Genomic DNA, 15,793 nt, shown 5'->3' with positions numbered 1-15,793 from the left:
GTTTAATGATGGTGGGTTCCCATCCATTCTCATGGTAATTGGATTTCTGGAATGGGAATTTTTGCAGCGGGACGCGCAGTCCTCTACAAGGCTCAGGAGCTGGACTTCAGATTGACAATGGACTATCGTAGAATGGGTGGTGTTGTTTGAACCATTATATGTGTATGTGGTGGGGGTGTGGGCTTGTTTTTGAAGTGGTTTGAAGAAAGTTGCGAGCAGCAGGTGGGTGAAACCTCATCATCTTCTCTCTCGCTCTCTTTTTGTCCGTGTGAAAATCTATTGCTATGGAAGGAACGCACCAGTGAATGGTGTCAATGTCACCAGTGTGTTTTTTGAGTATATGGTAGAAAGGCATTAATAAGGGACTGTAAAATTAAATCTGTAATCATTAACATGCCATTCATTGATCTATTTTTCGCCTTTCCAAAACTTAAACCAATCCCAGATGGAGATTGTAGCACCAAATCTGTTTTTCTGTGATACCAAATTAAAATTTTAACGAATATTATGAGCATCATTGCACGCATTAAAGTAAAGAGGTAAATGTCCAAGGGCGTCTTACTCTTTGGGTTAGGTCCAACTTGCAAAACAAACTAAGCAAAAGAAAGCTGAAAAACATACATTACTGGTTTTCATACAAATGAGACAATACATATGAACCATAAATCAGTGTAGGAGTATGCGATACTCATGAATTCACCCCAGCAACACTAAGTCACCATCTCCGTAATCTTTGGGCCTTTCAGCCATGTGTTCTGACTAAGCTGTTATTTGTTTGTGGCACCTTATTTCCTCTAACTTGTTTTTTTTGTTAAATCCTTAATGACCTATGCTAATGCATCCAGGTGTGACTGTGACTGTAGTCATACTGAGAAGGTAGAGGGTGCAGTATAGTGAGAGATGTTGTCTGGCGCACGTCATTTAATAGTGCTATTAAGGACACTCCCTGTTGTGACTGTCCCAGTAATCCAGTCTGCTGTGTATTTGTAACTACAATGATTCATAAGGTGTCGTAATGAAATCGAGAAGTGGTTCCAAATGGAAACCATTTACAAATTGTCTGATTCCTGTGAAGCGTTGAGGCTCCTGTTCCAAGAAGCAGGTTATAGTGAGTAAATCTCCAAAGCTTCCCAAATCTGGAACATGTTCAGATGTAAAAAGAGCTGCTCCAGGTTTTACTGGACTCTGTGAATCTACTATACTTTGTATACGATACTGATTCCACCTGTTGATGTCTGCATTACACACAGTGACTTAAAGCTGGGACACAAAATCTCTGAGTTTGTGTTCAAATGAGTTTTAAATAGGGGAATCTTTCTTTATATTTTTGTTATTTGCATTTGTGTGAAATTTCCTGTATATATGCAGTAGCTCAGTTTTTCCTCCATAAAAGGCAGTAAAACCAACATAATTCTATAGAACTTTACTCTAAACTTTTTTATCAGAAAAGGATTAATAAAGAATCAGATGACAATCCATTAATCAAATTAATAAAATGCTTTTTCATTTGGATAGGGAGATATTTAGTGAAGGGAGAGAATCAAAGGGCCACAGTGTCTCTGCCTTCATTAGCCCATATAACCCATAAGCCTGTATACTCCAAGAGATTACATAGGCAGCCTCTTTGTTTTATTTTCCAAACCCTCTAATATGTGGAACCAGGTCACCATTGGAATGCAAGTCATTTACTAACACTCATGCTGCCGAGTTTCTGTACAGACATCCCGAGCCCCCTGCAGAACCATCACCCCTGTTTTCCCTGGATGTTCGCTCCCCATAAAGAGTTGATCATTCGATAACCAGTTGCATTCGTGTCACACCAATTCTACAGTGTGTGTGTGTGTGTTTAAATATACTGTTTACACCCAAGACTTACTGTATGCAGCACATAATGACCAAACCTGTCAAATGTTTTCATGGCATGGCAAGATAATGAGAACAGTACTGTGATTTCTGTCCAGAAAATGCAACACACACCTTATTTGATTTAGTATAGTATAAGCTATAGAGGTGTTTTGTTTTTGTAAAGTCACATAGCAGTTGTTCCTCTCAGAAACAGGTCTGTCTGTGTTCTGTTGGTTGTATATGTTGATCAACAGGTGTTTGCAGACAGACCGCAGCTTTACTGTAATGAAAGAACAGCAGATTTAAAATCGAATGACACCTGAAAAACATTCCCAACAAGGGGGAACAATTTGTGGTATCGTTTTATTGTGATTAATACTTCATGAAACACTATATTTTGAACACTTGATGCCATATTAAGGTTTTCAGCAGCATGTTTTTGTGTCTACTAAGTGATTAGCTTCTCTGATTGCTGGCATCCGGTCACAGTTGTGTGATTCAGTAGACACTAAGTGATAGTTATGTGGGTGTTACCTGTTGCTGCGGACTGAGTGACAAAGGCAGATCCTGTTCCACATGCCGAGATTCTTATGTTACAGCTAACGTCATGGGCACCTGTGAGTGTGTGTTAGGCAAGGCACTTAATGTGTTTCCTTCATATTCAATCAAACGTAGAATATTTTGGAATAAATTCTCGATCACTAACAACTGAATGGCAGTGTTGCTGTACATTGTATTTGAAATGAATGAATTGTACTTTTAAGCATTTCAAGCCTCGTGTGTGTGTGTGTGTGTGTGTGTGTGTGTGTGTACAATTGTGCAAACAAGTGTAAAATGCCTGTAGCCTCTTTCTATGAAACTTCACAGGACAAAAAAAAGTGGAATTCCATAGAAGTGGGTCAAAATCTGGTCATGCGGTTTCACAGGTTGGTTATGATGGAAATGACCCCGTATTTAAGCATGTGAAGTGGAGCACATGATGTTGGTGTGTGTGAGTAGAGGATCAAACATGCAAACATGGGAATAAGCCAATTGTTTCCAATTAAATTCTTAATTTAAGTCTTTGTCTCTCTTTGCATTGTGTTCACATTTAAAACCCATTAGTGAACCTAGTTTCTCATCAGTGGGGGAATGCTCGAGAGCTGGATGTTGGCAGAGCAGCATCGGCGGATGCTGCAGGGCGACACGGCGCAAGCGGTGAGAAAAGCTCCTTTAGTCGAGCTTTATCTGACTCACGTGAAGAGAGAGAGGGGAGGGGAGAGAGATGGGAATGAGGTCAGGGTGGGAGGGAGACAAAAGGCAGGTGTCCCAAGGATCAGACAATTCACAACATACACTGCTCAAAAAAAATAAAGGGAACACTAAAATAACACATCCTAGATCTGAATGAATGAAATAATGTCATTAAATACTCCTTTCTTTACATAGTTGAATGAGTAACACTCAAAATCAAAGTGGAAAACCACACTACAGGCCGATCCAACTTTGATGTAATGTCCTTAAAACAAGTCAAAATGAGGCTCAGTAGTGTGTGTGGCCTCCACGTGCCTGTATGACCTCCCTGCAACGCCTTGGCATGCTCCTGATGAGGTGGCAGATGGTCTCCTGAGGGATCTCCTCCCAGACCTGGACTAAAGCATCCGCCAACTCCTGGACAGTCTGTGGTGGATGGAGCAAACCTTCTTGCCACAGCTCACATTGATGTGCCATCCTGGATGAGCTGCACTACCTGAGCCACTTGTATTGGTTGTAGACTCCGTCTCATGCTACCACTAGAGTGAAAACACCGCCAGCATTCAAAAGTGACCAAAACATCAGCCAGGGAGCATAGGAACTGAGAAGTGGTCTGTGGTCACCACCTGCAGAACCACTCCTTTATTTGGGGGTGTCTTGCTAATTGCCTATAATTTCCACCTGTTTATTCCATTTGCACAACAGCATGTGAAATTGATTGTCAATCAGTGTTGCTTCCTAAGTGGACAATTTGATTTCACAGGAGTGTGATTGACTTGGAGTTACATTGTGTTGTTTAAGTGTTCTCTTTATTTTTTTGAGCAGTGTATAATGTATTTGAAATGGTTGACTCAAAATGTAAAAACTTTGCAGTCAAGTTTTGCAAGGCTCTATATTTGATCTTAGCTTAATACTCTCATGAGAAGTAGGTATTTGTCATGGTAAGTGGTCCCACTTAGGAAATAAGTTTTCAAATGGATGTAACTGTGATTTAAGCAAAACTGTGATTCTGCAGCAGTCTGGCTGTGTGCGTGTAGCATACAAGTATTTGCAAGTGCGAGGGTAAGCAGAGTTAACGTCATTAGCCTCCGACAGCATCTGCTCGAGTAGCAAGGGTGACATCACCCTCATCCGTTAACACAACGCAGCACTTTCTGCATCAGATCTTTAATCAGTGTTCCTCGAAATATCTGGCTGATCCACTCTGAATATGTGACTCTAATTTATAGTGCAAAGTAAATGCTGCTGCTTTTCCTCCACAACATCTCGCAGTCATGCTTAAAGGATAATAATATATAGTTTTGTTATTGCCAATAAATCCATGAAAAGACCAAAACCAACATTGTAGTAGTCCATGTCATCATACTTAGTAACCTCAGAGCAGTCCCTGTTGGTAAGGAGCCAGGTTTTTAAGAGCTACATATCATATAAAGTAATTGTTTCACCCACAGTCTAATTGTGTGGCATTCTACATGCTGTGCTTTGTACTTTGTACTTTGAACCATTTTTATTGGTTGAGAAAGACTTTAATCTGTGTATGGTTTGTTCTTTGATTATTTCGTTTCAAAACTGAATTTAAAAAAACAAGTCTTTTTTGTATGTTGTTGTTTTAAAACCAAAACGGAAAAACAGATGAACAGAAAACAAAAAAACATATTTTTGTCAGTACATCCTTTTAGCAACTATTTTCTGCGTATTTGTGTGTATTTACAGCAGCAGGATGGTGTATGTGGGATTCGACTTCAAATAAACCATGGTACCCGTATTCATGGTAATGAAGGAACATCTCAGCACGTCCCACAGTGCAGCTTATTAATATGGTTTTAATAGTTTTTGGATGACAATGGAGGTCTATGGCACAGGGGAATAAGCTGTATCAGGCTTTGGATACACAAACAATGCTTGTTAGTGTGATTTAATTCATTGTCACTTTTCGTTTTTATTAGAGTATTTAAAGAGACAAATAGCAGATATATTTTTGTATCCAGCCCAACTCTGTGTGTTAGATATTGGACTACATGTATCATCACTCTCCAGTACTGTTATCTCTCCTCCCTCGGCCCCCTCTAACTGCCTTGTCTTTTAATATCTGTCCGATCCCTGAGAGCCTGTCTGTAGTTACTGTCACAGGCCATTGTGCCACACACAAAGAGCCTGAGTCCACTCCAGTTTTGGGTCCATTCATAAAACGCAGTGGTGCATGATAGGGGCTCTCCCTCCAGTCCCAGGCTCCCCCAGAGAGTGATGGCAGAGACAGTGATCAAAAGCTAGTCAGACAAGACAGAGAGTAAATGGGCGGACTGGGTGGGTGGGCAGGCAGGAGTATATTTGGATACAATGAATGGAGACACATGGGCTGTGAACATTTTCTGTTTGTTCTTTCCCTTTTTGTCATCTTTAGAATAACCCTGTTGTGTCACTTTTTTTTTTTTTAGCCAGAACAAGCTTTGTGTTTAACCCAGTTTCATGGCTATTAATGTGCAGAAATTGATAAATTTTTGAGATGAAATTAATTGATTTGTCTTAAATGCTGTTTAATCAAAAATATTACAATAAATTTGAAGATGTTTTCAATTCACTTCAGACGGAGCTAAATCTGTCTCCTTTGCTGGCTTTCCAGAGATGACACTCTTGTCGTCCCAACCCAAACCCCTGGACTCCATCCCGATCCCGGACTCCACCCCCGCCGCCGGCATGGGCACAGAGGATCCCACGCTGAGGATGATGGAGAAAAGGTCAAAGGTGATCGAGGAGCTGCTGCAGACGGAGAAGGACTACATCAAAGACCTGGAGATGTGTGTCGAGGAGATCATCATGCCTCTGCAGAAGAAACAGGTAACGGGATGTAAATATTGTGCTGCTGAACTCGACCATGTCCGGGTGTCGAGAGAAGCACTTGGTAAATACAAGACAAACTTAAAGACCGCTTAAATAAATAGAAGGAACAAAGTAAGTATGTTTATGTCATAGCTTGGAGGCTGGGATATGACGTTTACATGGAACTTACTGTAGAGAAACCTGGTTATTCATCTCTCTGTATACAGTATACTGAGTATACATTTCTGACTGCCTGGACTCTGCTGCATTTACCCCTTTGCCGGATTTATTTTCTTTATCAAATAGGTAATTCAGTGTAGGACCGTGAGAGCACGGTGAAACTTTCACTTTTAATTCAGCTAACATGGGTAGTCATTTTACTTTTTCTTCTACTGACCAACTACTACTGAACTATTACTTGAGTGGAGGCGGCACCTGTGAACAAAGCAGAGAGTGATCAGAAACCTAGATAAAGTGTTTACCTACAACAGTATTCCAGTTTGTCTCTGAGTACTCCAGCTAGCATAATCAGGTATTTCGAGATATGGGCTTCCCTTATTTTCCAAATCAAAGACATTGTGTTTTATGTGTTACATAAGCAAAACATTACCAAGACACTCCAAAAAAAGCACTCACAAACAGGATACTAATGTTTTTAGCTCCATGTGTATCAGTCAACAGCGCAGAGGAACGTTTATCACTGTTTTAACACTTTCTATCTGCATTTCCTAAAGGTGAAGAATGTGGACTTTGATGGGCTCTTTGGCAACATTGGCTCTGTGATCGACCTGTCAAAGCGCCTGTTTGATACACTGCAGGAAACAGACTCTATAGGTAATATGCCACTTTTTAAAAGATACATACAGTATATCTTATAAAATTTCTCCCACACTTTGCCCACAGTCCAATCAGGCGGCTTCTTTCTACATGCTACTTGTACATGTACTTTATTCATGTCTCAACCATAAACTGTCACCTGATCAAATTTTATTGGCTGAGTAAGACTTTGAACACATTTTGAAAAAAGCTAGCGTTACAGGAAGTAAACTGAAGGATAATAATGTGAAGTAATGTTTGAGATATTGTGTTCAGTAGAAAAAATAACCACAGAGATCATTGTCACAGGTTAAGTTGTATTGCCCTCAAACAGTTGAGATTTCTCTCTGCACCAACTTTCCCGACTTTCACCTGTTTCCCTTTTTTAAATGAGCATGTGACCTTACCTTTCTGTACCCTCTGCTCTCAGGAAAGGTATTTCTGGACTTCAAAGCTGAGCTGGAGGAGGTGTACAAGATCTACTGCCAGAACCACGATGATGCCATCTCTCTGCTGGAGAGCTACGAGAAAGACGAAAGCATCCAGCGCCACGTGTTGGAGTGTCTGGAGAGACTGAGGTGGGTCACTGACAGGACAAAAAAAACGGTCTGAAAAAGGGTCACTGTACAATTTTTAGTTTTGACCTGTGTGTTTGACCTTTTGCACGCAAGTTACCACAAACGTGCATGTTTGTGTGTTTTTAAAAGCATGAAAACAAAGCAAGAGTGGCCACCTCAATCAAATTTACACTTTAAAAGTAAAACATTAACTATAAAATGCTTTATTCATGTATTGTTTGTGTAGGAAGTGAAAAAGTAACTGTACTGATACAGTGTGTGTATTTTAAGTGGGTCTTTCAGTAGAATAATTTTAAAATGGAGTCTTACCGTCATCAAGTAAATGTTTTGTCATGTTGTTATGGAGTTCAAGACTACAGTAAAGTTTCCTGTTAGCTGATATTCACATGGAATTAATTTATGACTGGGTTTCTCTTGCAGACTTTGAACTGTGATGCGTGGGCAAGTGATGATAGAGAAGTGCAGTCGCAGTAAATTTTTAAACAGAAGAAATACCTTTTCAGTCTGAGACATGTTTTCACTTAACAGAAAACTAAAGGCAGATTTCAAGCCACCTTTATCTCTCTCTTGCCGTGTGCACGCTCCATCTCATAGTGTTCTTGTAGCACTCAGTAATGTGGAGCATTCAAATAATGCACCCAATCTGGTTTTACCTGTCTAGTTTCACCATCAGTGACTCAGATACCTGCAGTGACTCTCTGTTGTTTCTGTATAATAAAGTCATCAATCTGTGTTTGAAGGTAAACACAGGTTTTGTAAGACCGAGAGCCTTAGAAGGGAAAAAAAGGGTGCTGCTTCCAAGAAGAAATGTTTAATGTACAGCTCAAACTATGCAAACTGCCAATACGTTATTGACTTGACGTTGTTTTCAGTTGCTTTTTTTCTGTTGACTTACAGTTTTTCAAGTCGTTTTATAAGTTACCCATAGCTAGCCTCATCAGGAAAACAACACTCTTAAGTGTGTGTGCGTGTCTGTTTCAATCTATTCATCTTTAAAAAGGTCATGTGTTCTGCCACCTTCTAGAACCTGCCACGTTTTACTGCCGCACTGGGTCTCTGTCCAGCTTTATGAGAGAATTCACAAAACAAAACCATAACAACCGGGCGCGCATTTGGCTTGACTGTTGAATTGAGCTTCAAAGTTGAAGTGAAATGACTTTAGGATTTAGTCTACGCAAAGGCAAATACCTCCTTTTGAGTTCTGCAGAATTTAAGAGTTGTGGGAAAATTGGACATGAAAGTCTGAAAGTATCAGAGGTTTATAAATCCTGTTTTTGTTATCTTTCTATCTCTTTCCAACCTTCCTTTCAACAGGGCCATATATCGCAAGTGGTAAGTCGTCATGATTTCCAGCATGAGAATCATGCCTTTTGGTCACTAACCCCCCCTGGAAATTACGTGTGCATGTTTGTGTGTGTGTTTACCCTGTGTGATGGCAAAAAAAGAATCCAAGTGTGTGCTGTGGAAAACTCTAAAAATTTTGCCACCTCATTGTCCTTCCCTGGACTGAGATGGACTTCATATTTTGGTGTTCGTGTTTGCATGTGCATGTGAATCCTGTACACTAATGTGAACAAAAAAATTCAACATGTTCTCCTTTTCTTCTCCTCCTCCTCTTCTGTGGATGGGCAGAGTAACACATTTGATGCCATCTTCTGGACAAAAACAGCAAATGCAATTTAGAATAACAGATGTAGTCAATATTGTATCTTTTCTCATTTTCATGAGAATGTTGTATCATGAAGATACAGAAGATATGTTTTTGATTCACCGCTTCTTACTTGCTGGTCAGGAGAAACTCTGGTAACCAGATATCCACCATAAACACCATTAAACATGGGAAATTACATGTGTTTTCCTCCACAAATGTCAATAGCAAGTAATAATATTATAATAAATATTGGCAATTGGCTTCCATGCAGACAACAGATCATATTTTGGCAGTTAACAACCACAATGTGCAATTTAAATTGTTGCAGCTTAATTCATTTGTCCTCTAGATTGCATTACAACTAAGCAAATCAGTTTTTTTTATTGTGCCTTTCCTGTTCTTTAATGTCTCCCAAAAACTGTATTGGTCATCATCAGAATATGTATGTATATGTGATGATGGATACATATCATTGGATCATACAATCCACATGATACAGAGACATGTGTTACATGAACATGGGAATAAACTTTTCTCATCATCGTAATTCGATAGCTGTGACTGTAATAGTGGGTGGACTGCTGACTGTGTGATTCTCTCACACTTCACATTCTCTCGTATTTCCTTTTTGACCAAACCCTGTCTGCTGTCTGTGTCACTTTTTTCAGGGGGAAGACAAATTACATCAACCTCGGCTCTTTCTTAATCAAGCCGGTGCAGCGGGTCATGCGTTACCCACTGCTGCTGATGGAGCTGCTGGGGGCCACGCCGGAGAGCCACCACGACAGGCCCCAGCTGACCCAGGCTCTGCAGGCCGTCAAAGAGATCAACGGAAACATCAACGAATACAAGCGCAGGAAGGACCTTGGTAAAAGAACCTTTAAAGCCTGGTTGATTTTAGTCTTCTTTTGCTACTTTTGTCCAGTACACAGTCTGAACCGTTCTCTCTCTCTCTCGCTCTCTGCTGTTCACAGTGGTGAAGTACAGGAAAGGTGACGAGGAGACGTTCATTGACAAGATCTCTAAGCTGAGCATGCACTCCATTATCAAAAAATCCAACCGAGTCAGCAGCCACCTCAAGCACCTCACAGGAATCTCACCCCAGGTACAACACTGCTCCTAGTTCAGTTCTTAACCTAAGTGGAGGGAAGACTGCCTGAATGTTGTGAATAAAGACGTGTTTGCCGTTTCTGATTTCTCTTTCTCTCTTGTCATTTTTCTCAGATTAAAGACGAAGCATTTGATGATGCTGAGAAGAGGTTCAGGCTACAGGAGAGACTCATCAAGTCTTTTGTCAGGGACATTTCCTTGTACCTGCAACACATAAGGGTAGGAACATTTGCCACTATAACATGATAAACTCCAATGACTCAGTGTCTTTGCGGTTTTCACCACATGAGAACCTGAAATTAAACATGCTTTCTTCGCCTGATTCATGCCATTTTTAATTGCAAATTAAGTGTTTCCAAAATTGTGATGTGTGCAAGTAATTAAGTTCTTAATCATATACTTATGACAGTATGTTTCATGGGCCATATTTTCATTGTCTGTAATAAAAATATACATTTAATAATTCTTAAATCTCTTCAGGAGTCGGCGTCTGTGAATGTCTTGGCAGCCATCAGTTTCTCTGACATCTACACAGAGCGCAGCATCCTCGACCCCGCTCGCTTCCAGAGAGCTCACCGCTGCATCAGTGACAAACAGTTCACCCAATTTGTAAGTCCTCTTCCTCTCTTGACCCTTACTCAGTTGATGTAAAAGTGCATTGGGAAAGATCTTTGACCCCGCTCCCTCATTCCCCGAGCAGAAGGAGCGCACGGAGGCCTTAGTCGTCAACCCGCTCACGCAGCTCCTCCTCATGTTTGCCGGGCCGCACAAACTCATCCAAAAGCGCTTTGACAAGCTGCTGGACTACGACAACTGCAAGGAGCGCGCCGACCGCCTGAAGGACCGCCGTGTCCAGGATGAGCTTCAGGCAGCACGCAACAACTATGAGGCGCTCAACGCCCAACTTCTGGACGAACTCCCCAAGTTCCACGGTGCGGCGGAGGAGCTGTTTACTGGCTGTGTGAGGGCTTTCTCTCAGGCTCAGAAAGACTTCATGAAGACGACGCTGGGAGAGCTGAAGCCCCTCCTACACGTTGTGAGTCTGTCTTTGTTTATGAGGGTGTTTTTTCATAAATATTTATGTACAGTATACCTATTTTTTGCTTTTTCTTTACCTTTTATCTCCAGTTTTCTAACAAAGCTGGAACAGAGAGCAACCTGATTGCACAGTTCCAAGAAGAGTATGAGCGAGTTCTCCAACTTCTGCAGGGCTTTAGCTTCTGCCCGGAGAACCTGCCTCCAGTCACGTCCGCAAAAAAGCCCTTCGAGAAGAAGACTCTGGAGAAGCAGGCCCCTAAAAAGCAACTGCAGGCACCTGTGAGTTGAACTCTCATCTCATTTGTGCCATAGCATATTTTAATAAATGATGCACGAGGAGTTTCACCGCTGTAAGGTGATCTAACCATGAGCCTTGTCCTTTTAGCCCAACTGCAACATGCAGACAGATGAGCACCGTGCAGGACTTCTGGTACTCTATGGTCCTGAGAAACTTTTCCAGGCAGAAAGAAACTTCAACGCAGCCCAGGATCTGGACGTTTCTATACAAGAGGGAGACCTTGTGGGTGTAATCAAGCAGCAGGACCCCATGGGTAGCAACAACCGCTGGCTAATTGATAATGGAGGTAAGTAATTTGGACTCCAAGACCTGTTTAACAGATCAGACACATATTTTGATCTCTTAGGAAAAATGGTGGAGCAATAATATATATTTCCATGTCTTCTCTTGCTTGTCTTAATTTGCAGTCGCCAAGGGTTTTGTGTACAGCTCCTTTCTCAAACCCTACAACCCACGCAGGAGCCAGTCAGACGTGTCCATCGAGAGCCAATCGTCCAATGAATCAGGCTACGGCGGCTCCTCCCCTGTTTTCTCCCGCCAAAACAGCAGCAGCACACTGACTTTTAACCAGGAAACGGCAACCGTCACTTTTTCCACTTCGCAGCCCCACAGTCATTCATCGCCACAACCGTCTCTGGACTCTGCCTCATCTCATAGGAGTCACCACAGAGATGCAACCAACCCTGACTCTGCCTGTCAGAGCAACTCCATGAGCACCTCGCCCCGAAATCCCTCGAACCGCAGGGAATTCTCAGACCAAACACAACGAAATCCTCCCAGTCACAGAGACAAGGAGCCTTCTTACCGGCACAGAGACACGTATGATAAAAGTTATGCAAGTCACAGAAGCCAGAGGGAGATGTCAGACCTCTCGGAGACAGACTCTTATTCTTCACTCAGAGACAATCGCTCACAACGATATGGACACTCAGACAAAACCTACAGTTCATACCAGTGGAGAAATGGAGATAATTCTGGCCAGAAGAGGACTGCTTACTCCAGAGATGATTACATCGAGCCGGAGCCAGAACCAGAACCAGAACCAGAACACAACAGTGAATTAGATGGTCATCAGGTGAGATTTTGTTTGACTGTTTTTGTGTTTGTGTGTATAATCAGACATTACCAAACCAAAACAAGGGCAGACAATTTATTAAGTGATAAAGTAACAATTGTGTTGAACTTTAATTTAACATTAAACACTTTTAAATTATTCTGATGGCATGAGTTGTTGTTTGTAGAAAAATTAAACAGTCCTGGGGAAATTTGGTGCATTGCTGTTTGCCACAGTGCTAGTGACACTACCACCAGGTGGTGCATTTAGCAGTTAAAGAGCAAGACATTTCCATCAGCTGGTGGAGACCAAAAGCAGAGCTAAAAGAAGAGTGAATGTTGGACATAAATGTGTTAGGTGTCCAGAAACAGGATTCCAATTAAGTGCTAATGTTATTCTGTGTCTGCTACCTGTGACAACTTTATAAGGTGATTTTATGTCTGTGTTAATTAATTCATGTTAATTAATATGAATTATTTTTAATGTTGTTTTTATATATTGAATATCGCAATATAATAATGGATTCTTTATTTTTTTATTTATTTGTTTTTAGATTTACTACGCGCTCTACTCCTTCGATGCCCGTTGTGCCAATGAACTGAGCATCTCAGCCAATGAGCGGCTGCGGATTCTGGAGTTCCAGGACATGAACGGCAACAGAGACTGGTGGCTGGGAGAGGCAGGAGGCCGGCGAGGCTACGTACCTTCCAACTACATCCGCAAATCAGAATATACATGAACAGGTTCGATGATGTGGACGATACCTGAGACTGATCTTCCACCCTAAGTCGGCTCACTCCGCAGAGTAGACAGAACAAAAAGACAGGCATCTGGACACGCTGTGACTTATTTTTGAACTGTTGTCATGAAGTTTGATAGTGAGATGGAATGACTATTGCTGCGGACTCTGCTAAAAGTTAGCATTATATGCCTATATTTATAGATTTTTTATATTATTTTTACTTACTGGAAATTGCACCCTACCCTCTCTTGTTTCTAGTGAAAAACCTGTGAATTGCTCCAGAATTTTGCCATATTCTCTAGGACTGAAGACAATGAATTTAAGAGAACACATTGGGAGATTTCAATGGAAATGTGAATGTTTTGGGTTCAGACTGGTTCTTCTAAACAAACATCAAGTGGTATGCAGACAGACTGACCTAAACACTGTGGTAATTGTTAATTACTTTTTTTTCTGCATGTGGTTTATTACATCACTAGAATGATGCATGAATATAGATGCATTTACACCATACTTTTCCAACAATAAAGGTTTGAGGCACTTATAATGATAATCCTCTGGTTGCAAGTTTTGAAGTGTCTGTGGAGCTGTCAACAAGAATCTGAAGTGTTGTATGAAAGAAATATGGACAATAGGAAGTATTATCAAGGGCAATTGGGACAGCTGAATGGCATATAATATGTGGTTTACAAGCACTCCCCTTGTCAGTAACCTGAATACATTTGTGAACTGGGTTGACACTGTGCAAATAGGTGACGACCCATTTTACCTGTAAGAGGAGGTTAACAAAAAGGGAGAGAGATTGGGGTCTGATCTTAACTCTGATTTCTCCACATACTGGCCATGTACATTATATATAGTGCTGTATATTAAAATATGCTATTGCTCCCACAGTAAAAAGTTTGAATAAAAAACAGCTCAGCTGACAAATCACAACAGTGCCTGGAAGATATTTTTGTTTGTTTTTTCTCCGTCGTAGAAGATCAGTGTTAGTACTGTGTCATAGTGTTACATATTATAGATTTTCGTGGTTATTTATGACAGGCTGCACAATGGTGTGATCTGTTGTCAGGATATGTCAGAAATTCTCACCGGTGCTTGAACACCACATAGACTTTGCAAATGAATCTACACTTTTAACAGTTTTAGCATACAACAATAATGATAAAAAATTACGGTGTTCAACTGTGATACATTGCATATCTGCGCAAGATCATTTTAATGCATTGTTTCAACATATGATAGAAAAAGAACAGCTCCCTGGAAGATGGCGACAAATACATACAATCTTAAAAACTAATGTAAAAATTGTAGTTAAATGTGAATGCCAGCAAATATGTTTTATGAACTCTTCTACTGTATTTCATTTTCACTAAACTACTGGTTTTTTTTCTTCAGAAAAATACATTTTATAAGATCAAGTCAGAGCTTCAGTTATAATATTCAGATGCTAATGCATTCAGAGATTTTGTTAAACGCATTATGATCCTTGGAGCATGATACTATCATAGAGTATAGCTTACATACTTGCTCCATGCCCTTTTTTTCAGTTTTCAATTTAAAAGATGTGACTTTAGCGCCCCCTGGTGCTAGTAAGAAAAGGCTTTTAAAAATAAAAAATTACACACACTGTAGCTCTGATCCACAAAATTCGATTTGCAAGCATCATGTTACTAATTTGTTTAGCCAATCGTAATTGGCTCATAAAAGTTCTATTACATTGAGACCTTTGCACTGGACATCTTCTATCCTACGTTCACAGCTTCTCCCTGCAGGCCAAATCCCCGCCAGAATGGAGGCTATTACATGTGAAGTTGGTAAATGTGTCCTGAATCAAAAACACACAATTACTGCAGGTGAGGAGTCATCTTGTGTAAATATTGCATATGTTAACTGTTGACATAACCATGTTTCTGTTTCTGTTCATAGTTGGATACAGTACACGTGAGGAACTCAAAAAAACTTTGTTCCTAATAAATAAATCTTTAAAAATGCTTTGCAGAAGAATTAGCCTAATAGGCTGTTAAAATACATCAATGAAATTAACTTTTGGGTGGCCAGGTTGTGAAATACAAAACAGGGCTCTGTCCATTGCTTCCCTGTCCCTCTGGAGCTCTCTCCCCAATCACCTCAGATATTTCACATCACTTACAAATTTCAAAACCGCATTCAAAACCCATTCGTTTTTATGCGGTTTTTCTTCACCTGTTTATAGTAATCTCTTATTGTTATCATGGATTTTCTTGGTATTGTCTTATTTCCTATGTAAAGTGCTTTTGATTACTTTTTAAAGAGCTGTGCAAATAAATTAAATATATATGTTTATATGTAGTGGTATTGAGCTTTTTAATACTTGTATTAAAGTGTGTTTTAAAGGAACCTTGATGGAGACAATCAGCCCTGGTGCCACATCTGTGGAGGCATCCTCCTCTAGTCCTGCTGGGTACCCACTGCTGCACACTGCATGTAAGCTCTGGTACGTGTGTTGTTTTAGTACACAGAAGCAGTTTCAGCACAGTTTGATGTGGATTTGTACATGGACACGCTCACCTAACCTTTATTTAACTCTCTTGGGGGACAGTTTGTCTGTCCAGTAAAATTGTAGTGGAAA

General features: G+C 40.6%; 1 protein-coding gene across 3 annotated transcripts in view; it reads left to right on the top strand.

Annotated features, from left to right (window-relative positions):
• LOC123982797 (dynamin binding protein) overlaps window positions 1-14,118 on the top strand; it is a 49,694-nt gene extending 35,576 nt beyond the window's left edge. For 2 of the 3 annotated variants that reach the window (XM_046068640.1, XM_046068642.1), the window contains 13 exons: window positions 5,699-5,913; window positions 6,630-6,729; window positions 7,142-7,289; window positions 8,604-8,621; window positions 9,609-9,808; window positions 9,915-10,045; window positions 10,165-10,269; window positions 10,531-10,659; window positions 10,751-11,086; window positions 11,179-11,367; window positions 11,474-11,672; window positions 11,794-12,461; window positions 12,994-14,118. In XM_046068640.1, coding sequence (XP_045924596.1) covers window positions 5,699-5,913; window positions 6,630-6,729; window positions 7,142-7,289; window positions 8,604-8,621; window positions 9,609-9,808; window positions 9,915-10,045; window positions 10,165-10,269; window positions 10,531-10,659; window positions 10,751-11,086; window positions 11,179-11,367; window positions 11,474-11,672; window positions 11,794-12,461; window positions 12,994-13,179 — 2,624 coding nt within the window. In that variant the 3' untranslated portion in view covers window positions 13,180-14,118. The remainder of the gene's footprint in view (window positions 1-5,698; window positions 5,914-6,629; window positions 6,730-7,141; window positions 7,290-8,603; window positions 8,622-9,608; window positions 9,809-9,914; window positions 10,046-10,164; window positions 10,270-10,530; window positions 10,660-10,750; window positions 11,087-11,178; window positions 11,368-11,473; window positions 11,673-11,793; window positions 12,462-12,993) is intronic. The other variant, XM_046068641.1, reaches the window with a different exon arrangement.
• The last annotated feature ends 1,675 nt before the right edge of the window (window positions 14,119-15,793 follow it).

This window comes from Micropterus dolomieu, linkage group LG14 (assembly GCF_021292245.1).
Source record: "Micropterus dolomieu isolate WLL.071019.BEF.003 ecotype Adirondacks linkage group LG14, ASM2129224v1, whole genome shotgun sequence".
Classification (NCBI taxonomy): Eukaryota; Metazoa; Chordata; class Actinopteri; order Centrarchiformes; family Centrarchidae; genus Micropterus; species Micropterus dolomieu.
This window is presented reverse-complemented; position numbering and strand designations above follow the sequence as displayed.